This window comes from Gnatocerus cornutus, chromosome 4, assembly GCF_029298725.1.
Source record: "Gnatocerus cornutus isolate USDA-ARS CGAHR chromosome 4, icGnaCorn1.1, whole genome shotgun sequence".
In the NCBI taxonomy this organism is placed as follows: domain Eukaryota; kingdom Metazoa; phylum Arthropoda; class Insecta; order Coleoptera; family Tenebrionidae; genus Gnatocerus; species Gnatocerus cornutus.
This window is the reverse complement of record NC_142236.1, coordinates 6,470,919-6,498,551: the sequence shown is the minus strand read 5'-3', so window position 1 is coordinate 6,498,551 and position 27,633 is coordinate 6,470,919. Positions and strand designations below refer to the sequence as shown.

The 27,633-nt window shown below is 32.7% G+C and overlaps 1 protein-coding gene across 24 annotated transcripts in view; it reads right to left on the bottom strand.

Annotated features, from left to right (window-relative positions):
• LOC148176256 (uncharacterized) overlaps positions 1–27,633 on the bottom strand; it is a 252,369-nt gene that overhangs the window by 7,485 nt on the left and 217,251 nt on the right. For 3 of the 24 annotated variants that reach the window (XM_088034880.1, XM_088034896.1, XM_088034883.1), the window contains exons 2-23: positions 17,949–18,037; positions 17,823–17,858; positions 17,551–17,586; positions 17,178–17,213; positions 16,755–16,790; positions 14,143–14,214; positions 14,003–14,014; positions 13,592–13,660; positions 13,338–13,391; positions 10,361–10,540; positions 10,236–10,307; positions 8,066–8,110; positions 7,852–7,954; positions 7,713–7,792; positions 5,191–5,299; positions 4,978–5,066; positions 4,792–4,926; positions 4,671–4,696; positions 4,399–4,546; positions 4,305–4,349; positions 1,469–1,531; positions 325–351 (exon numbers count right to left, since the gene is read on the bottom strand). In XM_088034880.1, coding sequence (XP_087891006.1) covers positions 325–351; positions 1,469–1,531; positions 4,305–4,349; positions 4,399–4,546; positions 4,671–4,696; positions 4,792–4,926; positions 4,978–5,066; positions 5,191–5,299; positions 7,713–7,792; positions 7,852–7,954; positions 8,066–8,110; positions 10,236–10,307; positions 10,361–10,540; positions 13,338–13,391; positions 13,592–13,660; positions 14,003–14,014; positions 14,143–14,214; positions 16,755–16,790; positions 17,178–17,213; positions 17,551–17,586; positions 17,823–17,858; positions 17,949–18,037 — 1,562 coding nt within the window. Of the gene's footprint in view, positions 1–324; positions 352–539; positions 1,313–1,468; positions 1,532–4,304; positions 4,350–4,398; positions 4,547–4,669; positions 4,697–4,791; positions 4,927–4,977; positions 5,067–5,190; positions 5,300–7,712; positions 7,793–7,851; positions 7,955–8,065; positions 8,111–10,235; positions 10,308–10,360; positions 10,541–13,337; positions 13,392–13,591; positions 13,661–14,002; positions 14,015–14,142; positions 14,215–16,754; positions 16,791–17,177; positions 17,214–17,550; positions 17,587–17,822; positions 17,859–17,948; positions 18,038–27,633 lie in introns of those variants that run through there. The other 21 variants (XM_088034881.1, XM_088034901.1, XM_088034888.1 and 18 more) reach the window with 21 other exon arrangements.

Here is a 27,633-nt window from a genome sequence, read left to right as displayed (position 1 = left end):
TAATACAAAAATGACAGTAAGATGATTAAATTTGATTTGGATGAAATGATGCAATGACAAAAGATGAAATGACTGTACAGAGTGTAGATAGTAGAAGGTTTAAATAACAGAAAGAAAATAGCAAATGATTAAAAAATAACATTAGAAAAATCAAAATAAGTTGCTATTTCGTAGAATGACGGTTTTCATGAGAACTAGGTGTCATAAAAATGCCAACGTAAAATAAAATTTCATCTACAACAGTCCGTTGCTGCGAGGTTTCACTGTACTCGAATCAAACAAAATAATTAAAAAACAGTCTACAGCTACAGTTTTTTAACTTACTTTCATTCCATCAAGTCCGGGAGGACCCTGTGAAGAAAAATAATTGAAACAAAAATGGAAAAACAGAAAGACAAATGTTAATGAATTGAATGCACCTAATGCACAAGATGCGTTTCTCGTTATGTCCATGCAATGCATCGTTTGATTACATTTGTTGTAAAAACTGACAATATGGGGGCAAAGGAGAAGCTGAAAGCTTATTTAATAATTACAGCACATGCACATACATTTATTTCGTACATGTTATCGTTTACAGAAGCTTATTTAACCTAGAAATATTAAAAGTAAAGTATCTTACAGATTTTTCGGTTTTACAAACCCTAATCTAGTATCAGTCACGTAATAGTAATTTTCTTGATTTTCTCTTAGTTACAAACTACTACTATAAGACACCTATAAAAATGTAACACTTATATTACAACACATTCGTCAACTTATAAATAATGGTCTTGCAAAACTTTTTACAAATATAATAAATATATAAAAATCGATCTTCACTGTCTAGTTATTGTTATTACACTAATGTAAATTGACAAGTCTGTAAAGGTGGAGTGTTAAGTACTAAATGGACGTAAAACGGTTTGTCGAAGCCGTAAAGGCAGAATGGATGAGTCCAGATCCGGCGCAAGACAATTTGGCGCCTGAGGCACCCGCCTCGATATCCGAGGCAACTGCCTCGGCGCCTCGCCCTTTTGCGCCAGACCTGGATGAGTCGGACAGTTGCAACAAGACTTTGACGCAACACTTGTAGCAACTGCTTGCATATAATAAATATCAATAGCAATAATACAGCAGTAGATACAAAGATAATATAAAACATTTGTTAATCCTATTTAGACTCTTTAGAATATCTCGTCTCCAACTTTGACGACAACAGACTGTACATACAGGGTGTTCTCAACTCCTCGCAAGAACACCCTATATGCTCCCGACGCTGTTATCAATGGCAGTTTCTTCACTATTCCGGGAATCACCAGTTATTGTCCTCCTAAACCAATTATTTTGTACAAAACCAAAAGTGACAACAAAGGCCGTCTTAACAATCACTTAACAAATCGCTACTTTGTTAATTGGGTTAAACTGCTTTGTTAAGTCACTGCGTTGTTAACACTGCTTACTCCTAGGTATAGAATGGTTTCCTTACCATCGGCCCTGGCTTCCCGTAATCCCCGGGACGCCCACTTTCGCCCCTCAGACCCATGGGACCCTACGGGAAAACAAAAAGTTTCAGTCGTTGTATAGCGCGTGCTCATTTAAATTTTACTTCTAGAAACGTCATGTTTGAATTGTTAAATAGTATACTAAAAAATGAGTTTTATAAATCGCGTATTAAAACACGAGTGCCGAAAAGGAGGAATGATATGAGTTTTTTATGCTATTCTTTCGAATTTGCCTATTACGAGTAAATCCAATTATTTTTACAAAATTGTCTGTCGTTGCTAAAACAATCTATTAATGCACTCAAATATAAGCAAAAATAGCTCTGTTGCAACAGAAAATTAGAATACTCTTAGTAACACGCTTTTAAGTTTTATAAAATGAGCTTTTTATGCTATTTTTCCTAATTTGAACATTAAATACTCCTCCATCTTTTTTCATTTTTTTAAGTTGCTAATTTTTATAATGCACATTTTTCTAATTTTCTAGTGTTTTCTCTATTTGATTAGCTACTGTTTTATTGATTTTTTACAATTTTAGTAGTGAGTAGTAAAAAGTAAAATTAGAAAAATAACTAAAATAGAAAATAATTAAACAGTGACATTTATTTGAACACCCTATATATCGACAGCAAGCAGAGACGAATTACGTTCAGCCCCTTTTAGACTTTTTAGTTTCTCCATTTTTATCTTAAATAGCTCTAAATTTTCTTAAGATTTTCTTTGATCTCTTTATTTCCTTACATTCTGTAGCTTTTTTATTTTCTTTCGTCTTTTCTTCTTTTTGTGTTCTTTCTATAAAATAATTGTTAAGAGGGCTTTTAAATTTTATGACCGCCTCTTTAAATTCGCTTTAGATTTTTCTACAAGTCCTTGGGTTTTCCTTAGACTCTTCCTTAGATTTTGTTTAGACTCTCTAAATTTATGTTTCTATATTTTTCTCATTTTATCCATATCCATCTATATGCTAGACGATTTTTATTTTCATATGTAAATTCTTTGACTTTCCGCTAATTTCTTTCGACTTTGCTTGAATATTTCAGTTTTTGTTTACATTGCGTTGCTCATAATTTCTCTTAAAATTTTTCTTAGATTCTCTCCATTTTTCCTCAGAATATCTAGAAATCTAGAAATTGCTCGGTTCTATAAAGGGGTCCGGCAACACTTGTGTCCACCCCCAAAATCGTCGTTAATTTTAAAGATAAAATTTTGAAAATTTGCATACGCTCAACAGTTGGCAAAGCTCTAGAAGCTTTCGCAAAAATTTGTTTTTTATCACTGATGGTTTTGGCGTCGTGACGCCTTAAAAACGTAATTTTTAGTTAATTGTGAGGGTTTGTGATATGAAGCTCTAATTTAATTTTTTTTAATATAAATGTGTTAAAAATATCTCAGCTGTTATTTTAGATTCAATGCAAATTGTCTTCAAAATTTGAGAAAAAAATGCTGTTTTATCAAGTTAGTTTCCAATTTCATTACGTCAAAATTGGGAACTACGTTTACACCCATCTGTCAACATCTTGTGTCACAAATGACATCTATCCTTTGGCTCGCTTTAGATTGTAACAAAACTTTTACTTAATCAAATTGTCGCTTTGTCGATGCTAATTAACGATTTCTGGTGTCCATAAAGTGCCTGTGTTAATTAAAATTAACTTTTATAAGAGTGAATGAAGTGACTTGAAATTTTGCTGTAAACGTAGTTTGCCACTGCGCTGTCATAATTTTGAAAACTAACTTGATAAAACAACGCTTTTTTCGCAAATTTTAAACACAATTTGCATAAGATTTAGAATAATAACTCAGATATTTACATCACAGTTATGTTGAAAAAAAATTGAATTCATGAATATTTCCGCAAAAACTCAAAAATCGCTAAAAATTATACTTTTTAAGCGCCGCGACGCCAACCAAACCGTGATAAAAAATTTAAAATTAAAGACGATTTTAGGGGTGGACACAAGTGTTGCCGGACCCTGTATAAATTTTAGATTTTATTTTTTAAATTCACTCCTATTTCCCTTTGAATCTCAAAGTTTTATTTAAACTTTTTGCTACGTTTTCTTTAGATTTTCTAAATTCTAACGAAGTTATATTTTCTCAATGTTTTCTATATTTAAAACTGTTGATGATATTTAAATTCTCCACAATATTTTTTCTAAAATTCCATTGAAAGTTACAAACTTTTCTCTTTGAATTCTTTTTAGACTTTTTTTTGATCTTAATTCAAAATTCTCTTTACTTAGTTTTTCTTTCTATTCTATTTCGAGTTTCTATATTGATTGCCTTTAGTCTATAACTTTTTTTAAATTTATCCAAATTTCCGTTTAATTTTCTTTAGATTATTTTGAAATTGTTTCATGTTTTTTAGGTTTATTTAGATTCTCTCTCGCTTTAGATTTTCCTTACATTTTCTTTATATTCGCAAAATTTCCATTTAAATTATGTTTAAAATCTCTCTAGGTAATATTTAAATTTTCTTGATTCTCTTGTAATTTTTTAAAATTTAATAGATTGTAAATAAATTATTTTCAGATTTTTCTTAGATTTTCGTAATTTTTTTAATTTTTTTTAATTTCCTCTAGCATCTATTTAGAGTCACCGAAATTTCTTCAAATTTTCCTTACATTCTCTTGTTCTTTAGATTTTAGACTCTAAATTATTGAATTTTCTTCAAAATTCCCAAACTTCATTGGATAGTCTAAATTTTATCTAAATGGTCTAATTTTTTCCTTCAAATTATCCTTTACTTCCCTTCCATAAAAAATTCGTTGCCCTGATCCCCATTTTATGTGAACGCTTTATATCTAAAGGCATACTTACAGGTAATCCCATCGGTCCAGGATCGCCCTTGGCGCCCTTTTCACCCTAAAAACAAATTGTACTAAAATTGAACGTGGAAGTAGGAGGTACTTACAGGTTCGCCCTTGATACCGTCCATCCCCCGATCGCCCTTAATCCCAGGGGGACCTTGAAGGCCGTTTTGACCTGGGGGTCCTGGAGGACCTGGAGGACCCATGATTACTTCTCCTGCTGAAATTTCGCCGGTGCCGTCACCCTGGAACAGTATAGAAACGAACAAAAGTAATCGGTTTTCACTGAGGGTGGTAAAGCCGGAACATTGAAGCAGAAGAACAACTCTTGGAATGTTGAGAAAAATAAAGAGATAAAAAGAATAGCATATTTACCTGTCGCCGTCGCAGCTTTTTGTATTTCTGTAGTTGGAGGAAGCGCCGGAAAAGAAAAGTCGCATTAGAAATCATTCAAAAGCTGTCAAAATTGGATGCAAGGAGAGTTTCAAAACACTTACTGATTCTCCCTTTTCGCCCTTTTCGCCTTTCTGGCCGGGGTACCCTGGAGGACCTGGTAAACCTGGAGGACCCATCAATCCGGGAGGACCTATATCACCGTATTCTCCCTTTTCACCCTTGGGGCCGACTTGACCCTAAAATGGGTTCGTGGTAACAGAAGGATGAAAACAAAAAAAAGGACGTACCGGAAGACCTGGAGGACCTTGAGGACCGGGTTCGCCATTGATACCAGGCTCGCCAGAAGTGCCTATGAGACCCATGTCGCCCTTAGGACCTGCATATCGAGGTTAGCAATGATGTTTTTAAGGGAAGGATAAAATCAAGGGTTAGTATAACAAATGTATTTTAGATATGTAGGGGTGTCGAAATGAATGTGGTCTTTAATTTAGGTGAAGTACCTGGGAAGCCTGTAAACCCTTTATCGCCCCTATCCCCTTTAGGACCTGGTTCACCTGAGTCCCCTTTGGGCCCTGGAGGGCCTAGCGAAAGCGCGTCTCCGTCTCGGCCCTAGACACACCAAACCACATTTTTAGAAACAGCTTCATCTAGTTTGACTGGAGTTTTCCTTTATTTTGGAAAATTCACCGAAAATGTTGGTGATTTTTGACATTTTTCGGTTAAAACGGATACGAAAGAATCATTCACACACTATTACAGAATGTTGGATCCACTTTGGGTAATAACAAAACATAAAAGAAATTCCAAAATTTTGGTTATTTTTGGCGGTTTTTGGTTCAAAAATTTTTCAGAAACATCCATAACCTTAACCATAAAAGTTCGATTTTAGTCGAAAAAGAACAAGATAGGATTTGCTAATTTTCGTTTTCAAAAAATTCAAACTTTTCAAATATTTTTGTGGCCATTTTTGGTTTAAAACTTTTTCAATTTTTTTTTACGAACCTAAAAGTTCTATAAAATAGGAGTAAAATGGAAAAGACACGATAGATTTTGGAACTGACGAGTATTCAAAAATTCGAAAATTATCAAAAATTCTGTTGATTTTGAAAATCCTAAAAACTTCATTCGAAAAAAAAAACTCAATTATTGTGTAGACTTTAAGGTTACTGAACTAAAAAATCGTTCAATGTCCTCAACAAATCTAAAACTTGAATCGAAATAAAAAAATCATAGATTTTGGAAAATACCTAAAAACTTAAATTGGAGAAGAGGGCGATCAATTTGGAACAAAACGAGTCTTTAAAAATTCGAAATTTTTCAAAATTCGTTTAGATTTTTAACATTTTTAAGTCAAAATTTTGCCAAAAAATTATTTCAAAGATCTCAGAAATCCTAAAAATTTAAATCGGAACAAAATCTTTTTTGAGTTTTTCAAAAATTTTATAATTTTCAAAATTTGTGCAGAATACGTGTTTTAATTTTTTTTGTTTAAAACTTTCTCAAAAAATCCTTTCAAAAATCTTAGGAAAACTAAAAACTGAAATCTAAGAAAACTATCGATTTTGGAAATTTTAATTAATTTTCAAAAATTCGAAGTTTCAAAAACGTTATAATTTGGAGATTTTGGCATTTCTAGGTTACAACTATCCTAAAAGACTCTTTCACAGAAAAGCAAAAGTCTTAAATTAAAGAAGAAAGCGATCGAGTTTGGAGAAAAACATTTTCCAAAATTCGAAAATTTTCAAAAATTTTGTAGATTTCGAGTGTTTTAACAATTATAGATGAAAACTTTCCCAAAACATTCCTACAAAGAATTTTTGGGTCAAAACTTTTTTTCATATACCTTAGAGTTCTGTCTTAAAACGAATTCCAAAATTTTCCAAAAAGTGTATATTTTCATAATTTTGACATTTCTGCGTTAAAACATTTTGGCTCAAAACATTCATTCATGGACTTCAGAGTTCCTAAAAACGTAAGTCAAAAAAGACCGCCACGGATTTTAGATACAAGTTTTTATGAGTTAAATAATTTTTAATAAATTGTCTAGGTTCTGTTGTTTTTTGGGTAAACATTTTTAAAGTTCCTTTAAAGTTTTAGTTAGTCACGAACATTCTAGAGATGACCAAATGTCAAAAAAATTCCACAACTTTTGAAAATTGTCTAAATCTATGAGCCACGTGTAAAAGTATATTTTATAGCCCTTAAAGTCCCTGTGACCCAAAAAAAAGACACATTTTTAAGAAGAGTTTCCGAAATGTTCTACAATTTTTAAAAAATTTGGTAATTTTTACATTTATGGTTTAAAACAATCACAAAACTTGCTTTCATAGACTTAAAAGTTACTAAAATTGCAGTCCAAAAAAATAGATACATATTAGAAAAAAGTTCTAAGACTTTTCAAAAATTTTCCTAAAATTTAAAATTTCAAGAAGACACATGCAAATCAAAATTTGTGATTTTAAAATAAAGGCATCTAAAATTATAGCATTTTGAAAATTTTTGATCTAGTTGGTTGTAGGTAGTTCAAGGTCAACCAACTAGACAAAACCGTTTTCGGTGAATTTCCTCAACTTCCTTCTTTCAGGAAACTAAACATACACATGCGAAATAACAACAAAAAATGAGACGAAATGTAAAAAATAAACAAAAATACTTACGAAAATAAAGCGGCTTCAGACGAAAAAACTCAAAAAGGAGAAATTAATTGTGTTAATCAGCAGTTAGTGCGTAGAACTACAATAGTACCATTAGAACTACAATAGTACTGGAACTAAAACAGTAAATAATTAAAATAAAGTTAAAACTGAAGACCCCTAAAATAAGACCTGTGTTAAAAAAAGTCGAAATTTAAACCACCATGCGCTCATGCCCCCATGCACCCCATGCTCGCCGCCCCTTGCCAAAATTTATGAAGCTATGCAATGAAATGTGGTCTGGTTAGATCAATGTCATGAAATCCCAAGTCCCATTAACGATGTCATCATGACATTGTTAGATCAAGAGAGCTCTTTCGGTACTTTACCCGTTTTCCTCGCCTTCCACGGGCGCCCTTTTCACCAGGTAAACCAGGGGGGCCCACAGGTCCGGCTTCACCTTTCTCACCTTATCAAATCAAAGTTAGCTGTGTTTGGGGGAAAAGTGGGAAACGTGTGAGTGTTTACCGGGAGGTCCTGGGGGTCCTGGAGGTCCTTCCACGAGTCCTGTGGGGAAGTCGCCGCTAAGGGTCGTGGTGAGGCCGCGTTCGCCCTTGTCTCCTTTATCGCCCTAGAAGGAAACGATCTGTTTTACTAGCTCGAGGACTCCGAGGGGGTTAGTGGATGAGATGAAAGTTATGACAAGAGAGAAGAGCCACTCCAGAGTTTTCCGGGGACTTACTCGAGGGCCGAGGTCTCCTTTGGAGCCGTTCCTGCCTGGGATTCCCTAGAGGATGACACGTGATGAACAATGATGGGAAATATCGGGCGTTCAAATAAAAAATGGATCAAATCGAGTTGGCCATGTCATGTTGGAAACGTTCGTCAGAAATGTCAGTAGAAAAGTAGAAAAAAATTTTAACAAGAAAATCTAAACAAAGGAAATTCTAAAATATTTTGATAAGGGCAAAGAAAATCTACGGAAAAATATAAAGGAAACTTAAAGAATCTAAACAAAAATTATATATGAAAATAAAAATCTAGAAAAATCTAAAAATTTCAAAATTTACATCATCTAAAAGACATATAAAGAGTGTCTAGACAAAATCTAAAAATTAACAAAAAAATCAAGAAAAATTTAACGAAAACTTTACGATTCAATGGAAATGTCAACAAGAGTTTGGGAAATGTGAGAAAAATTTAAAGAAAATCTGAATAAAAGAAAGAGAATTTATAGTTTTAAGCAAATCTAAGAAAAATCTAAGAAAAATCCAAAGCCAAAGACAATTAAAAAAATTTACAAAGAATTAAAACCTGTATCCAAGATAGACAAAATTTCAGAATAACCAATCAGAATCAAGAAAACTTGTGGATAGTCTAAAAAAATCTAATGTAAATCTAGAAAAGATTTAGAAAATCTAAGAACTTAGCCAGAAGTTAGAAAATCTAAGGAAAACAGTAAAAATCTAAACAATTAAAAAAAATCTAAAAAGTTTAATGCGAGTTTAAACATTTTGGAAAAAATCTAAACAAATCTGAAGAAAATCTAAGAAAATTTGAAATAGCATAAAGCTTGAAAATTCTTATAGCGAAAATTATAAAGAGTTAAAAAAATCTAAAGAAATTCCCAAGAATCGAAAAAAACCTAAAAATAATAATTAACGCAGAAAATTTATAAAATATCTAAAAAATAATAAGAGATTTTAAAACAAAAAAATAATAGAGAACATTAGAAAAATCTAAAGAGTAGGAAAAAAATCTATCAAAACTAAAAAAATCTAAACAAAAATTCTAAAAACTCCAAAGCCTCTTGAAAAGAATTAAAAAATAAAGCAGAAAAAATTTAGAGAATTGAAGGAAAAAATCCAAAAACATTATTTAAAAGTTCAAAAAACGATATACGTATATTTAAAAAAAATAGAATGAAAGAAAATTTAAAGAATCTAAAGAAAATACTAGAGAGAATCGAGAGAATCCAAAAAGAATTAAAAAAGAAAATATAAATATATATAGAACCGATAGATTATTATCTACAAAATTTGAAGGCAATATAAGAAATTTAAGTCAAATTCAAAGAAATTTTAGAAAATCTAAGAAAAATCTAAAGATTTAAGACAAAATTTTAGAATAACAAATGAGAATGGAGAGAATTTGTACAAAATCGTAGTAGAATCTACAGTAAATCTAGGCAGGGTTTAGAAAATACAAGAATTTAGAGAATCTAACGACAGTCTATTGAAAATCTAACAGCATTTATAAAGAATCTAACAAAAATCTAAATCTAAGAAGAAGCCAATGAGAACTTACTTAATAAGGTGTAAGGAAAAAGAAAGCGTAAAAAGAAATTCCAAGAAAAACGAGAGATTATTTAGAAAATCTGAGAAAACTATAAAAAGTCTAAGAAAAATCTAAAATCTTAAATAGTAAATGAGGGTCGCAAAAATGTATGGCAAATCCAAAGAGAATTTAAAAAGAGTTGTAATCTAAGGAGAATTTTCAAAGAATATGTATAAAAAAAATCTAAGAGTCTTAACAGAGTCCAAGAAAAAAAAACGAATAAAATATAAAAATAGAAATTTTGAAAAAACAAAAGAAAATGTACAAGCTTTAAACAACTTAGGAAATATCTAAAAATCAGAAATAAATAAATTATGATTTATAAAGAATGTAAAAACAAATTATAGAATCTCAGGAAAGATCTAAAAAGAATGAAAAAAAACTCAAAGAATTTGCAGAGAAAAACTAAAATTTATCTAAAAAGAACAAAAGAAATCTAACAAAATCTAAAGATTCCAAAGAACAGATGTCATGGATGACTCGATCACATTTTCATTCGAACGCTTTGTTTCTAAAATCATTCAATAATGCCTGATTACTGTACGATTTCTAAAATTTATTGTAAAAATTCTCACGGGCAAGCCCATGTGTCCGGGAAGTCCTGGAAATCCTGGCGCACCCATCATCCCAATTACCCCCCTGTCCCCCTGTGTTGCACGAATGGATGAACAATGAGACGCCACAATGACAACAATCGTACCTTCGGTCCTTGTAATCCGTCGATTCCTGGTGGTCCAACAGGACCCATAGGACCCGGCTCGCCTTTGTCTCCCGGAGGTCCTGGTTCTCCTGGAATTCCCTGTCGTCCGTCGTGGCCTGGGAGGCCTTCAGAGCCTGGGGGACCTGGTGGACCTGGAGGACCGGGCTCGCCTGGCTCGCCCTAATCAAGAATTTAATAAGTGCTTCTGCAGAGAGTAGAGAAGTTTTAACAACAGGGCATGCAGGACTAAACTACTTTTACAAAGGACATGACATCAGAACTACCGACTTACTTTATGAGGTTGTCAGGTGTAGGTTATTAGGTAAAACAAACGAGTTGCCGAGGGTGAGAGGTGGCTGCATGTGCAAAGATTATTTACCACGCGAGATGAGTTATGGGGTAACTTAGTATGGTAATGGGGGTGGTGGGGCGGAAGCGGCTGGTTAGAAGGACTGATAAAGGGTGCGATTTACAGTTTTGCATCACATTTGCAGCAAATTTTCATCGTTTTCTGGTTCCAAAATTTCTGAAATTTTTTTGTTCTTACGGTTTCTGAACTTCAAGAGAGATTTTATTGTGCTGGGGCTTCAGGTTTCAGGATTTTCAGTTGGTATTTTTGAATCTCTAAAAATTCAAGGTTTTCACATTTTCAAAATTTTGTGTGCAGTTTTGGGATTATAGAATTTTTTGAAACTTTTAGGTTCACAGATTCTCAACTTTAGGTTGACTCTTAAGTTTTTAGGCCTTTAGATTTTCAGGTTTGAGACTTCTAGATTCAATTCAATTTGTAGGATTTGCGAATCTCAAATTTCAAGGTTTTCAGATTGAACACAAAAATCTGAGATTATAGTTATTCAGATTTACAGGTCCAGGTTTACTCTGAGGTTTTGAGGCCTTTGAATTTTCAAATTTTCGGTTCCTAAATTCAATTCAATTCACAGGATTTTAGAATCTCAGTTTATCAAGTTCAAACTTTTCAGGTCACAAAATTGTAGATTTTTTAAGGTTTGTAGTGTTGGAGTTCTGATGAGATTCCCAATTTTTCAGGTATTATGACCTAAATTTCTTCGTTTTTCAGTTCTTCGGATTTCAATTTTTAGGTTCTTCGCTCAAATATTAGTTTTTTCAATTTTATTTTTTATAGGTCGCTATTCAATTTTTCTGGATTTTCTCTAATTTTTCAGATTTTGGGGAGATCTCAAATTTCTTAAATAGGTATTATGTACCTATAGAATTTTAAATTCTAGAAAAGAATTTGCAATTCGAGTTTCTGTTAACTTATAGTTCTCAATTCAATACTTTTTAAAATAAAAAAATAAGAATATTGTAATTGTTTTAGAATCCAGTGGACGATAGCACCTTAAAAGTTTAGAAGTTAAAATCTAGATAAGGTATCTCCGAACTTCTAATTTAGAGAGTTGTGGAATCGGAAAATTTGATTTGGGATTTAAATGCTATGAATATTTTGGATTGGTTTAGAGTCTTCAAATTTTAAGTTATTCTTGGATTCTTAAAAATCCTCAGGCTCCTTATTAAAGCTCCTTAGAATTCATAAATCCATTCTCTAATTTTGATAGTTTTTTTAGACTTGTAATATTCTTGTGATTCCTTCGAGATTCCTTAGAGATTCTTTAGATTGCTTGTAGATTCCTTAAATATTCCTTCGATTCCTTAGCGGTCTTTTAGACGTTCCTTAGACATTCCTTAGACAATCCTTACAAATTCTTTAGAGATTCCTTCGAGAATTTTTAAGAAGCTTATAATAGGAACTTTAAATTCCTTAAATATTTTATAGAGATTCTTTAAATTGCTTAGATATTTCTTAAGATTCCTTAAATATTATTTAGAGATTACTTGTATTATTTTAATTAGATATTCCTTAGAGATTCTTCAGATTCTTCAGATTCTTGATGTTTAGATTCTTTAGATTCTTCAATTTTTCTTCAAAATCTTCACTACAATAAAAATTCTTCAATGTTTCTTTCATTATCTCTTTCAACTTTCTCAGCAGATTTTTTCAATTACATATTAAGATTTTTAGAATTTCGTCCCCACATTCTTTAGTTTCTTCAAATGCTTCAGATGAAATTCTTCAGTTCTTTAGAGACTTTTTTATATTCTCTTCTTAGCATTTGTTTTCCCATTCTCTCGCTATATTTTTCAAATTATTGTGTTTCTTCTTCTAAGCTCAATTAAAATTTTTCTCTTCCGTTTCTTTTCATTCTTAAAAATCTTTTATTTCTGTTTAAAAGCCGCAACCTTTTCGTATTCTTAGGAGGATCTTTTAAGCTTTTCCGTTTAGAATTCTTCTGATCTGTTATAGAACTTCTTCTGTCACAAAATTCTTCATATTATCGGAGACTTTTTTTCAAGATGCTAAATTCCTTTGAATCCTGCAATGTATTAATTTAAATTCGTCGATTCTTTCCAGAATAAAATTTTTCAATTCTTCTCCTTCGTATTCTTTAGAAATTCATTTTTAACATCTTCAGTGGCTTCCGTCTTTTTAGGTTCCTCCAATTCTCTCTTTACATACTTCAAGTTCTTACGATTTTTCATCATCTCTCTTCAAATTCTCAATTTTGCTTCATTCATTTTTACTCTGAATTTCTTTCAATTCACTGAATTTTTTATTTTTGTTTTATTCTATAGATTCTTCGAAGTCTCTTTTTAAATTCTTTCAGTTCAAATGTTTTTTTCTTATTCTCCTTCTATATTCTTCAAATTATTTTTCTTTTTTCTTTTGGGTTTGCTTCCCATCCTCTTCAAATTCCTTCTTCATTCTGTTTCGTTTTTTTACTAATCTGCAAATATGATGCAAAGTCGCACCTGCGCCCACTCAAATTCAAAAATATGAGATTTCCAGCCTCTGTTTTACAACCCCCCTCAAAGCAAGTGTAAGAGGAGCACCCCTCGATATGAAGCAAAAAAAGGTGATAAAAATGAAAAAAGTAAAAAGCGCGAATGATTGACTCACTTTGAGTGTGATGATAGTTTCGCCCGAAATGTTATGCCCCCTTTCTTGAAGCCCCTAAAAATTAGACTATTTGTGAGTACAACACTACGATAGCAGGATTTAAGGGTGCGCAACAGGTTAGAGGGTGCTGCTACAGGTAAACACCTCCATGCTAAAAAACACCAACTAGAAACATAAAATAAATGGAAAATATATACAGAAGTGCACAAAAAATATTTGGTGAAGAGTTGTTTAGTGGCGGCGCGAACGCTCACCTTCACGGCGACTATCTCGGCGTAGCCTAAGGTGCCTCCTCGTAACGTCGTTACTGACCTTTTTAAACCCTGGAAGAGAGAATTTGTATAAACGAAGTTCGGAGGCGGCTTGGGGGTGGGAGTTGTAGACAAGACAACTTTTAGTGGACTCGTCGGATTTTGGATACGCCTCGGGCGAACAATTCCACGCGTCCGATAAAAGTCGATTTCGTGCACTCGGTGCATAAAATACTATTTCAACTCTTTAACGAACAAAGTTATAATTGACGGAAAAATTCTCTTTTTGTCTCAAATTAGAGCCGAATCTCGCGGATTTTTTGCAAGAAAAGTTCATTCAGTCTACAACTCGAACCAGACAGAGAAAATTAAAATATCTCTCGGCTGCAACGGATAAAAAGCAGAAATACTTACCCTTCCAGGCAGCTAAAGAAGCAAAATTAAAAAGAAAATTAAATTATGTTTTTATGCATAAATATTAAGTTTATTTTAATTTATTTTTAGCCTGGAAATTAGTTACCCGGAATTTTTATACGTGGTGGAATTTTACTTACTTTGACGGCTTGGAATACATCGAAACCGGGGTTACCCAGTTCGCCCTTTTGGCCCTTATCGCCGGGCCGGCCCTGGAAATGAAAATTTACGTGAAAAAAATAAAAAATTACACAACTTAATTTGAAATTAAATAGCTATTTGGTTGAAAGTTTCGTCTGTAATTCGGAGCCTTAAGTTCTAGCTAACGTCTGGAGATTGGGAGTTAAAAAAACTCCACTTTTAAGTTTGAAAATTTTAATTGAGAAAGTTCTGGGCTGGGGATTTTAAAGTTGGAGGTGGCTATTACCAATCTAAACCTGAACTTTGGGATTAAATTATGAAGACAAAAATTTGTTTGAAGTTTCGAGTTTTACAACCAAATGAGCAACAAAACGAAAAAAACGATCTAATTTTTTCGAAAATTTGTGTCTTCTGCTTCACAATGTTTTAACTTAAAACATTAATTGTGATCGTCAAAAGAGTAATCTCTCCAAATTTCATTGCTGTACCCTTAAAACTACCAAAATTACAGAATTATAGTTAAAATTTTGATTTTAGATTTGTAATTTCAAAATTTTACCAGAAAGTACGCGAAAAAAAGTGACAATTCCTTAACCTCCATGCCATAGCTTTAAAACTACTCGAGTCAGGAGCGTGAAACTAAGTTTTAAAAATTTTTGGTTGAGCTGAAAACTAAAATAAAATTTTGGAGCATTTTGGTTAAATTTTAAAATACATAGCTCTTATTCGTGCCTTTTGGTCTGTAATATTGTACTTTGGTTCAGTAAGTACGCAAAAAAAATATAAATCTCACAAAATTTACAGTTTTAGGCTTAAATTCATTTTCATTCAATTTTAAAATTTGGGTATAAAAAAAAACATAAAAAAATGGTGTCTTTTGTTCTACAGTCTTTCTACTTGGTACAGCTAATATCCAAGTCTAAGATAGCAAGCAACCTTACAAAATCTTGTTGTTATATTTTCAAAACTATCGCAATTGCAGGTTTTCAAACAAAATTTTTGACTTTTTTGGTTCGTTTGAAATACAAAAATTTCTAAAGTTGGCTCTTTTGATCTATAATTTTGCAATTTGGTATAAATAAGATCCAAGATAAAAGAAACAATCTCAGTGAATCTAAATGCTATCGCATAAAAACTGTCGAAGTTACAGACCTAGAACCAAAATTTTGTACAGGTTATCTTCGTCTTGAAAACAAAAATTTCGAAAAATTTAGTCCATTATATTATATTATCGTACAATTTGGTACAGATAATCTACAAACTAAAAATTGTGATTTTACGAAATCTCCTTATTTTAGTCTTAAAATTACCGGAGTTATAAATTTTACAATAATATTTTGGACCTTTTTAATGTCACTTTCAAATATAAATTTCAAAAAATGTGTTATTTAATTAATAATGCTGTAATTTAAGGCAGATAATCAGCAAGATAAAAGAAACAATCTCAGTAAATCTCACTGCTATAGCATAAAACATACAGAACTTACTTAGGTTCTACAGTGAAATTTTGGATATTTTTATTCTCGATAATACAAATTTCAAAAAAATTTCAAAATTTTAATTAATAATCTTACAATTACGTACAGTTAATTCTGCCAGATACAAGTTGCAATCTCACAAAATCTCCTTGCTATAACTATAAAATTACCGAAGTTACAAGTTTTCATTAAAATTTTGAACATTTTGAGTTTATCTTTCAAATAAAAAATTCAAAAAATTTAGTTTTTTGATTTAAATTTGTGAGTAAATGTGAGGCATATATTAGCCAACATAAAAAAAGCAAAACAGAGTGATAATCCAAATTTTGTAGAAGTTAGATTCGTCTTGATAACAAAAATTTAAAAAAAAATGTTCCATTGCTCTATGATCATTCAATTTAGAACAGTTAATAATTTGTTAAACAAATATTAAATTTTCACAAAAAAATCGTTATACCTCTTATAAAACTACAAAAGTTACAGGATTCAAATAAAAATTTTGAACTTTTTTGAGTAGTAATTACAGTTTTTTCGTTAAAATTTTAGACATTTTTAATTTGATTTTTAAATAAGAATTTTCAAAAAACGTGTTCTTTGATTTATAATTTTGCAATTTGACACAGGTAATTGGTAAGATAAAAGAAACATCTCGTTGCTATTGCCTGAAAATTACCGCAATTACAGGGTTATAATCAAAATATTGTAGAAGTTAAATTCGTCTTGACAATAAAAATTTCAAAAAAAAATCTTTGCTCTATAATCATGCAATTTGGGACAATTAAAGCGCTGGATAAAATAAAAATCTCACTAAATATCTTTGATATAGCAGCACAGAATATAATATAAAATTTTGGAAATTTTTATTTTGTTCGAAAAAAAATTCAATAAAATCTGCCTTTTGGTCTATAATCTTGCAATCTGACACAGTTAATATGTGAAACAAGAGTAGTAACATGCCGAAACGCCATCGTTGTGGCTTGAAACCTGATAAAATTATAAAATTGATTCAAAAATTTTGGACCCAAAATCAAAAATTTCTCAAATTTTCTTCTCTGCCCTAGATCCTTGTAATCTCCACACAATTATGCCAATCAAATATATGTAAAATACGCAAAATGTAAAAAAATACTTACAGGATCTCCTTTGGGACCATCCAGACCAATCGGACCCTGCCAACCACAAAAACCGAGTTAGAATCATCCCTGGCCATCACGCCGCAATGTTAGTGTAATGACAATGCCAATGAAAGTTAGAATGAAATGAAAATTATTCACTAAAGCACTAATATTAATTGGCTACGCGTCTAGGCTAAGCTACACTAACTACAGAACACCCTGTATGTGTTGAGACAGTAATGAGGGGTGTGTCGTAAGTCAAACCACGCGCCCGGCTTGTACGCAACCCATAAAACACTCGTGTTTTATTGTTTGCCACCCTTACTAAAGGGGTTGAATGCGGGAAATCATAAATAAATTGATTGAGCAACACACCCCCTGGAAGAAAGTCCTGGTAATTAGAGAGACCCGCCACCCTAAAAAATAAAAAATCAAACAAACCGGAAATCCCGGAAATCCGCGCACCCCTGTCGGACCCTGCAACAGATTGTTTACCACTGTAACACCGGAGGATTAAAGTGATGCAGGTCGTGACATTGCCGACTAAGCCACAGGAGAGTTGTGTCGCAAACCGATGCGGTTTGGGCCACAGCTGATTGTGAGTACAATTAGAATGAAACTTGTTGAGTGGCTTGGCGTTTTGTCTGGACAGGGTAGACACAGGGTGTAACACATGCTAATGTATGCAGTTACATTATTGGAGTTGTTAACGGTGACAGGTCAGTATCATTAGGCCAACGGGCGGGTTAAATTCAGTGTTAATGGTTTCGTGTTGGAACTTGTTCAAACTACACTTAACGACCATATATCTTACCATGTAGCCCATTTCGCCCTTCTGACCCTTGTCACCCTGCAAATTTTTAATTACGCAAATACAACTTGTTTGGAACGGACACGGGTGGTTGGAGCTCACTGAGAGATGCTGGAGACGACAAAATGGCGATCACCACAAGATGGCGGCCTTAAAGACAAATCTCCAACATCACTTCTTGTGGTCAAACCTCTCCATGTCGTTGTGAAAATGAAGATGAATGACACCAATTAATATTAGTAACATGAAACGAAAAAATAAAAAAAAAACAATACCGGAAAGCCGTTCTTGCCCGGCGCCCCAGCGGAACCCTAAGGGCAAATAAAAAAGAACAAAATCAGAATTGTTAGTGTGGTGTGCGAACGCTCAAGACGTGCTCGTAATGGTTAAATGCGACTTACTGGAGGTCCTGCATCTCCGACGTCGCCCTTCTTTCCCTTCCTGCCGCGTTTTCCGGGAGGTCCTGGAGGGCCTGGGGGTCCTGGAGGACCTGAAACAAAGGATGTTAAAAATTTCAATCCTTTTGGAATTTGATTAGGAAGGGGTGCAGATGTGTCGCGCTAAACAAGCGCTTCATAACGCGATTGTGATGATGAGATGATATTACAGAGATGGAGGGTGCATACAAAATGGTGAAAATCACCCCGAGACAGATTTCGAATGGAAATTGTTATTTACGAATGGATGAAGAAATACTTTGTGAGGTCGACGACAAACAACTGGGTGAATTAGTGATGCTTGTGGGAATGATGTTTGGATAGGGGTGGTGCTTTGAGGAAAAATTGTGGAATTCACCCTCGGATGGGGGTGGACAAATGAGTCAAGAACGGGGGTTGTAATTTGCAATGTATGTAAAGTTTTTTTTTATTCTTCTTTTTTCATCTTGAGTGTATTTAGTTCTTTTACAAAATGAATTACACGATGTTTCCATTTTCTTTTATTTTTCCTCTGTTAAATATAAATATAAGTAAGTTTCCGAAAAGTGATTTTCTCTGTCGAAACTGCCAAACGAAAAAATATCCAAAAATTTACAGAATTAAGAAATTATTAAATTGAATTTTAATTTTTATGAAAAAGAAATGTTGAAAATGTTACATAGAATTAAAATTTACAGTTTCTTCTGAGAGTGTTGATTTCAGGAAGTGTTAATTTTCTGTCTATTTGTCTGTTTTCCTGTCTAAATGTAAGAATTACGAAAATTTTAAATAATCGCAGAATTAAAAAAAGTGCCAATTTTTTTGATTTGATGGAAGACCAACTTTGGAGAAGTGGATTTAAATCAAAATTTCTTTTTTTATTCGAGGGTGCACTTCAGGAAATGTGACAATTTTCTTGAAACTTCCCTGTCTAATCTGCCAAATGAGAAATTTTCCGAAAATTCATAGAATTAAGAAATTAGCAAATGTTTAGATTTCATGAAAAAGAAATTTTTGAAACTGTTACCTCAAATTGAAATTTCCAGTCACTAAGTGTTAATTTTCTAGTAGATTTCCTCTGTCTGATTGTTAGAATAACAAAAATTTTAAACAATCGCAGAATTAAAAAAGAGGCAATTTTTTTGATTTGGTACTAATATGTATTATACCAATTTTGAAGATGTTGACTTAAATAAGAATTTCCTATTTTATTCGAATGTTCATTTCAGGAAATATGTCAATTTTCACGAAGCTTTACTCTATCGAAACTGCCAAACAAAAAATTTTACGAAAATCTACAAAATAAAAAAACAGCAAATTTTTAGATTTCATAGAAAAGAAATTTTGGAAAAGTTACCTCAAATTAAAATTTTCAATTTCATCTGAAAGTGTTGATTTAAGGAAATATGTCAATATCCTTGAAAGTTTTCCTTGTCTAATCCGCCAAACAAGCAACTTTCCGAAAATTCACAGAATTAAGAAATTAGAAAATTTGTAGATTTAATGGGAAAAAAAACTTTGGAAAAGTTACGTCAAATTAAAATTTCTAATCTCTTCTAAGAGTATTGATTTCAGGAAAAGTGTTAATTTTCTCTGTCCAAATATTAGAATTACAAAAATTTTAAATAATCGCAGAATTAAAAAAAGAGACGATTTTTTTGATTTGTTGAAAAACCAATTTTGGAGAACTAAACTGTCGTATTTTATTCAAATGTTCATTTCAGGAAATGTGTTAATTTCCACGAAGCTTTTCCCTGTCTAAACTGCCAAACGAGAAATTTTTCGAAAATTCACGGAATTAAAAAATCGCCAATTTTTAGATTTCATGGGAACGAAATTTTGAAAAAGGTAACTCAAATTAAATTTTGCAGTCTCTTGATTTAAGGAAAAGTATTAATTTTCTCGTAACTTTCCTCTGTCTAAACGTTAGAATTACGAAAATTTTAAATATTTACGAAATTAAAAAAAATATCCAATTTTTTATTTGGTGAAATACCAACTTTGGAAAGGTAGACTTAAACTAAAATTTCTTATTTCATTCGAGTGCTCTTTTCAGGAAATGTGTCAATTTTTCAAGCTTTTTTCTGTCTAAACTGCCAAACTAGGAATTTTCCGAAAATTTACAAACTTAAAAAACTTTTAAATTTCATGGAAAACGTTTCGGAAAAGTTACTCCAAATTGAAATTTTTAATTTCTTCTAAGAGTGTTGATTTCAGGAAAAGTGTTAATTTTTCGTAGTTTTTTTCTGTACAAATATTAGAATTACAAAAATTTTAAATAATCGCAGATTAAAAAAAAACAGATTTTCTTGATTTGTTGAAAAACCAATTTTAGAGAATTTAACTCAAACTAAACTGTCTTATTTTATTCGAGTGTTCATTTCAGGAAATGTGTCAATTTTCACCAAGCTTTTCCCTGTCTAAACTGCCAAACGAGGAATTTTTCGAAAATTCTCAGAATTAAAAAATCCCAAATTTTTAGATTTCATGGGAACGAAATTTTGAAAAAGTTACCTCAAATTCAATTTTGCAGTCTTTTCCGAGAATGTTGATTTCGAAAAAAGTGTTCATTTTCTCGTAACTTTCCTCTGTCCAAACGTTAGATTTACGAAAGTTTCAAATAATTGCAAAATTAAAAAAAAGAGCTGAGTTTTTTTTGGTGAAAGACCAACTTTGAAAAGGTAGACTTAAACTAAAATTTCCTATTTAATTTGAGTGTTCTTTTCAGGAAATGTGTCAATTTTTTAAAGCTTTAAGCTTTTCCCTGCCTAAACTGCCAAACTAGGAATTTTCCGAAAATTTACAAATTTAAGAAACTTTTCATGAAAGACGTTTCGGAAAAGTTACTCCAAATTCAAATTTCTAATTTGTTCTAAGAGTGTTGATTTCAGGAGTCTAATTTGCAGAACTAAGAAACTAGCGAAATTTAATATTTGGTAAAATAAAATTATGGCGCTATCTGTTATCTCTAATTACAGTTTTAAAATTTATGAGCGTTTTGACTTCAAGAAAAGTTTCAATTTTCTCTCCTTTGTCTAGACTGAAGCCGATTTAGAATATAAAAAAGTGGAAAAAAGCAAAGGAAAATTCTGGAAAAATAACACAGTCTAGATAAACTAAAAATAATGTGAAAGATATAATATTACAAAAAATCTTGAAAATCTAAAGCATCTATAGAAGATACTCAAAAAGTAAAAACTCACTAGATTCTCGCAGGAGAAACTTGCAATATTTCTCGCAAACAGTGTAAACACGTAAGGAAGAACTCGCGCGAGCACTCACGCAAGTTTCTCGCAAGTCTATTTCCGCCTTCAGAAAACGCAGACTCTTTTTAGTTTTTTTTAGTTTCCGCCGCATATTTTTCAAGTTCGTAAATTTTGTGAAACATTGAATAGAAAGTATCTGCGGCTCCACAGTCAAGCATAGGGAAATAATTTATTCTCTCCTCATTTCATTGTCACAGCACTTCTCTGCGTTGAATCTTGATAAGCTGATAAGTGCTTATTTGTCCCGTTCGTATCAATTGCTCTGAATAAGACATAATGCAAAAGGTCGCGTAGGCGTTTACAGGCAATAAAATCTCGTATCGATGCTGGCTTATCGTGATATATGTGGTGAATACAAAGAGTGTCTTCCTGAAAAAAGCTAATTGGATTCCTTAACCGACACCGCATGGGACGAATGTAAATGCGTCGAGGGCGTGCACAATAAATAAAAAAATCGAAACGTTTAATGTTCCCATAAATCCCACCGAAAAAATTCGCCGAGGGTCGCTAGTCTTCCATCACAGTCGAAAAGACTAATCGCCCTCTAAATACTTTCTCCACTTTGGACAAAGAGACGCCTCAAGGTCGTAATGCCAGCTTTTAATTAATTAACTGAGTACAAATGCTCGTTTCGCCGACACTGAATTTAAATGACTTGGGGAATTTCGAGTGCTTTTCGAGAGGTTTTTTCACTCGTGCGAATTTCTTTTCATTAGCTCATCCGATTTCATGGGGGATTATTCGCGCGGTTATTTTGTATTTTATTTTATGCGACGTTTATAGCGGATGGTCAGATTATATTTTATTTATAGGATCGTAAAAAACGGGTTTACGAAGGGACAAATCGACGTGTTTTAATTCATCATTCTTTGTTTTTATAATTCCGATTTATATCGGGGCTTCGGGGGTTGAACTGCTTTTTTATTGGTGCGCTTAAAACTTGATTTTGCTGTTTTACTACTTTGGAATGACGAGGTTGTGAGACCTCGAACTTGAAGAAAATGATTTCCTAATTCCGGATTCTTAGATTCTGGGATTTTCAGGTTTCAGGCGCATTGTTTTAAAATTTCAGAATTCTTTATTAATTCTTAGGTCTCTTTATGTTTCAGTTCGAATTTCGTTTTCCAGACTCGATGAATTTACGGTGGTCAAGGACCAGATTACATTTTTGGATTCTCTTTATTAGAGTTTGAGTGAATCTTTTATTCCAATATTTCCATGTTTTTAGATAATTTTAGTTTCTGAATAGTGAATTTTCAATTTTTTTTAAATTATAAATTTCCTTACTTCAATTTAATGTTCTAAAAGTTTGTGATCATTATTTTTATTTAGACAAAGGAAATCTAATGAAATAGCAAAATTAAATTTGAGACAGTCTTTAAAGTTTCTCTTCCAATAAATTTTCAAAAAAAAATGTTCTTTTTTTCTTACTTCTGTGAATATTCAAAAACTTTGTAATTTTTGTATTTACACAGAAAATATGTATGTGACATTTGACACTTCCTGAAGTCAACACTTTTAAATAAAACTGAAAATTTTAATTTACTAACAACTTAATAACTTCTCCAAAAAATCTCTTCCAAGAAATTTAAAAATGTGACAATTTTTTAAATCTGTAAATTTTCGGAAAGTTCTTCACGAAATTATCAAAATTCTTATAGAAATCCGCTTATTTCGATGCTAAAAAACAATTTCTCGCTGATTCTCGCCGTTTTCTGGCTTGGATTCGCGAAGAAGAGCTCGAAATCTACAAAACCAACAATTTTTGTCAAAATTCAACGGCTGAATTGCAAGAAAACAGCCGAAATCTGAACGAAATCATCAAAATTCTTAGAGAAATCCGCTTATTTCGATGCTAAACAACCATTTTTCGCTGATTCTCGCCGTTTTCTGGCTTGGATTTACAAAGAAGAGCTTGAAATCTACAAAACCACCATTTTTTATCAAGATTCAAAGGCTGAATTGCAAGAAAACAGCGGAAATCTGAACGAAATCATCAAAATTCTTAGAGAAATCCGCTTATTTTGATGCCAAACGACCATTTTTCGCTAATTCTCGCCGTTTTCTGGCTTAGATTCACAAAGAAGAGCTCGAAATCTACAAAACCACCATTTTTTTTATCAAGATTCAACGACTGAATTGCATGAAAACAGCGGAAATCTGAACGAAATCATCAAAATTCTTAGAGAAATCCGCTTATTTCGATGCTAAACAACCATTTTTCGCTGATTCTCGCCGTTTTCTGGCTTGGATTTACAAAGAAGAGCTTGAAATCTACAAAACCACCATTTTTTATCCAGATTCAAAGGCTGAATTCCAAGAAAACAGCGGAAATCTGAACGAAATCATCAAAATTCTTAGAGAAATCCGCTTATTTTGATGCCAAACGACCATTTTTCGCTAATTCTCGCCGTTTTCTGGCTTAGATTCACAAAGAAGAGCTCGAAATCTACAAAACCACCATTTTTTTTATCAAGATTCAACGACTGAATTGCATGAAAACAGCGGAAATCTGAACGAAATCATCAAAATTCTTGCTTATTTCGATGCTAAACGACTATTTCTTGCTGATTTTCGCCGTTTTCTGGCTTGGATTCGCAAAGAGTTCAAAATCTACAAAACCACCAATTTTTATCAAAATTCAAAGGCTGAATGGCAAGAAAACTGCAGAAATCTGCATGAAATCATCAAAATTCTTAGAGAAATCCGCTTATTTTGATCCTAAACAACTATTTTTCGCTGATTCTCGCCGTTTTCTGGCTTGGATTCGCAAAGAAGAGCTCGAAATCTACAAAATCACCAATTTTTATCAAAATTCAAAGGCTGAATGGCAAGAAAACAGCTGAAATCTGCACGAAATTATCAAAATTCGTAGAGAAATCCGCTTATTTTGATGATAAACGATGATTTCTCGCTGATTCTCGTCGTTTTCTGGCTTGGATTTGCAAAGAAGAGCTCGAAATCTACAAAACCACCATTTTTTATCAAGATTCAAAGGCTGAATTGCAAGAAAACAGCGGAAATCTGAACGAAATCATCAAAATTGTTAGAGAAATCCGCTTATTTCGATGCCAAACAACCATTTTTCGCTAATTCTCGCCGTTTTCTGGCCTAGATGCACAAAGAAGAGCTCGAAATCTACAAAACCACCATTTTTTATCAAGATTCAACGACTGAATTGGAAGAAAACAGCGGAAATCTGAACGAAATCATCAAAATTCTTGCTTATTTCGATGCTAAGCGACGATTGCTTGCTGATTCTCGCCGTTTTCTGGCTTGGATTCGCAAAGAAGAGCTCGAAATCTACAAAACCACCGTTTTTTATCAAAATTCAAAGGGTGAATGGCAATAAAACTGCTGAAATCTGAACGAAATCATCAAAATTCTTGCTTATTTCGATGCTAAACGACTATTTCTTGCTGATTTTCGCCGTTTTCTGGCTTGGATTCGCAAAGAGTTCAAAATCTACAAAACCACCAATTTTTATCAAAATGCAAAGGCTGAATGGCAAGCAAACTGCTGAAATCTGCACGAAATCATCAAAATTCTTAGAGAAATCCGCTTATTTCGATGCAAAACAACCATTTTTCGCTGATTCTCGCCGTTTTCTGGCTTAGATTTACAAAGAAGAGCTTGAAATCTACAAAACCACCATTTTTTATCAAGATTCAAAGGCTGAATTGCAAGAAAACAGCGGAAATCTGAACGAAATCATCAAAATTGTTAGAGAAATCCGCTTATTTCGATGCCAAACAACCATTTTTCGCTAATTCTCGCCGTTTTCTGGCCTAGATGCACAAAGAAGAGCTCGAAATCTACAAAACCACCATTTTTTATCAAGATTCAACGACTGAATTGCATGAAAACAGCGGAAATCTGAACGAAATCATCAAAATTCTTGCTTATTTCGATGCTAAGCGACGATTGCTTGCTGATTTTCGCCGTTTTCTGGCTTGGATTCGCAAAGAGCTCAAAATCTACAAAACCACCAATTTTTATCAAAATTCAAAGGCTGAATGGCAAGAAAACTGCAGAAATCTGCACGAAATCATCAAAATTCTTAGAGAAATCCGCTTATTGTGATCCTAAACAACTATTTTTCGCTGATTCTCGCCGTTTTCTGGCTTGGATTCGCAAAGAAGAGCTCGAAATCTACAAAATCACCAATTTTTATCAAAATTCAAAGGCTGAATGGCAAGAAAACAGCTGAAATCTGCACGAAATTATCAAAATTCGTAGAGAAATCCGCTTATTTTGATGATAAACGATGATTTCTCGCTGATTCTCGTCGTTTTCTGGCTTGGATTTGCAAAGAAGAGCTCAAAATCTCTTTGGCGGTTTAGACAGAGAATATCTCTGAAAAAATTGAAACATTTCCTGAAATCAATGCTCTCTGTTGAAACTGAAAGTTTTAATTTGAAGAAACATGTCCAAATTGTTTCTTCCATAAAATCTAAAAATTCGTCAACTTCTTAATTCTGTGAATTTTCCGAAAATTTCTCGTTTGGCAGTTTTAACAAGGGGAAATTGACCCATTTCTTGAAATCAACACTATCGAATGAAATATGAATATTTATTTTGATAAAACAGCTTGAAATATTCTCTCCCATCAAATCTTAGTACATACTTGCTTTTAATTTTAGTTCAGTGAATTTTTAAAAATTTTGTTGTTATATTTAGACAAAAAAATTAACACATTTCCTAAAGATCATATTCTAGAAAAAATAGTAAATTTTCGTTTAAGTTCTGTTACATCCGGTTCTGTCGTTTTCAGTGCTCATCTACATGTCTTTTGCTTTAAATTTATGTGCTTTTAAAGTTTATTTGTCTTAAGTTCTGACGCTTTAAATGACCATCTGACTTTTGCATTAAGTTTTGCCGCTTCAAGTGCTTATTTAAGAGTCTTTTGCATCAAATTCTGTTGTTCTAAGAGCTTATCTGAGTGTATTTTGCTTTAAATTTCTTAGCTTTCAGAGCATATTTGACTTTTTTTGCATAAAATTTCGCTTCTTCAAGAACTTATTTGAGTTTTTTTTGTATTATTTTCTATCGGTTTAGGTGCTTATCTAAGAGTATTCTGCTTTACATTTCGGTGCTATGGGAACTTATCTAATTGTTTTTTTACATCAAGCGCTTATTTGAGCGTCAATTGCACCCAATTCTGTCATTTTAAGTGTTTTTCTGACTGTTTTTTGCATCAAATATTGCCACCTGAAAAGCTTACCTGAGTGTCTTTTAGATCAAGTTTTGCAGCTTCAAGAGTTTCTCTGAGTGTCTTCTGTATAAAATTTTGTCGGTTTTAGTGCTTATTTGAGTGGCATTTGCTTTAAATTTCAGTGCCTTCCGAGCTTATCTGACTGGTTTTTGAACCAAGTTCTGTCTGTTTACATACTTATTTGCCTATTTTTGCATCAAAAGCTTATCTGAGGGCTTTTTGCTCTAAATTTTGCTGTTTTCAAAGAGTTTCAAAGTTAAGACCGGAAGTCTCAAAAAGTCTCAAAAAAGTTAGAAAAACTGTTTCCATGACAACGGGCGCATTTTATTACTCATTACAAAATTGCCTACATTATTGTCTAAAAACGATTAAAAAATAGTGACTTTTGTGACGTTTGGAGACAAAAATACTTTTTTGCAGACTAGTCTGATCAATATTCAAAAGAGAGAAGTGTTTGTGACAATCCAATAAGAAGAGCATAAATTATTTCCCAATGCGTAACTGTAGATCTCTGCACTTTCAATTAGTTTCGTTACGCTTGCGTTAAGTCAATATTTGATGCATGCAGGTGCCGTGGTACTTAAAGTTGTGCAATCTCTAAACACCTGGAAAATCGACCCGAATCTAAAACAATTTTCTCCAAGCTCCCTCCGAAAATTTTCACTCGAAAACACCTCAACTTTGGCAAAACTAATACCCACTTCATAATTATCTCCCTCAGTTTGAAACCTCGAAAGGTAAAGCAAAAAGCAATTAAGTTTTTCCACCAGTTCAAATCTCATTAACTTCCCAGCAAGTTAATTTTCCCAACTCCGCCATAAACTATTAAGTTGTTGATCGTTCATATTCATCGAACGCCAGAGATTTTTCCGACATGCTAATCAGCATAAAAGTGGAGAGGCTAGGCGCATAAAACACTCAACTTTAATTAAAAATGTGGAAAAACTGCCAAACAAACACAATCTTACGAAGATATAAGAAACTGCGACCTCGTTTTATAAATAAGAATTTCAATCTCTAGCGCTGGGCGAAGATGCGTTGTTTTACAGGCTGTAAAAAAATTTATTAAAAGTTCCAAGACCGCGATATTGAAAAATGTGACGGCTGGCTTCGATAATGTCTTCAAATTAAATGAAACACTTAAGAGTGAATCAAAGATGGAATTAATTGAGTCGTTTTCGTTGTAAAT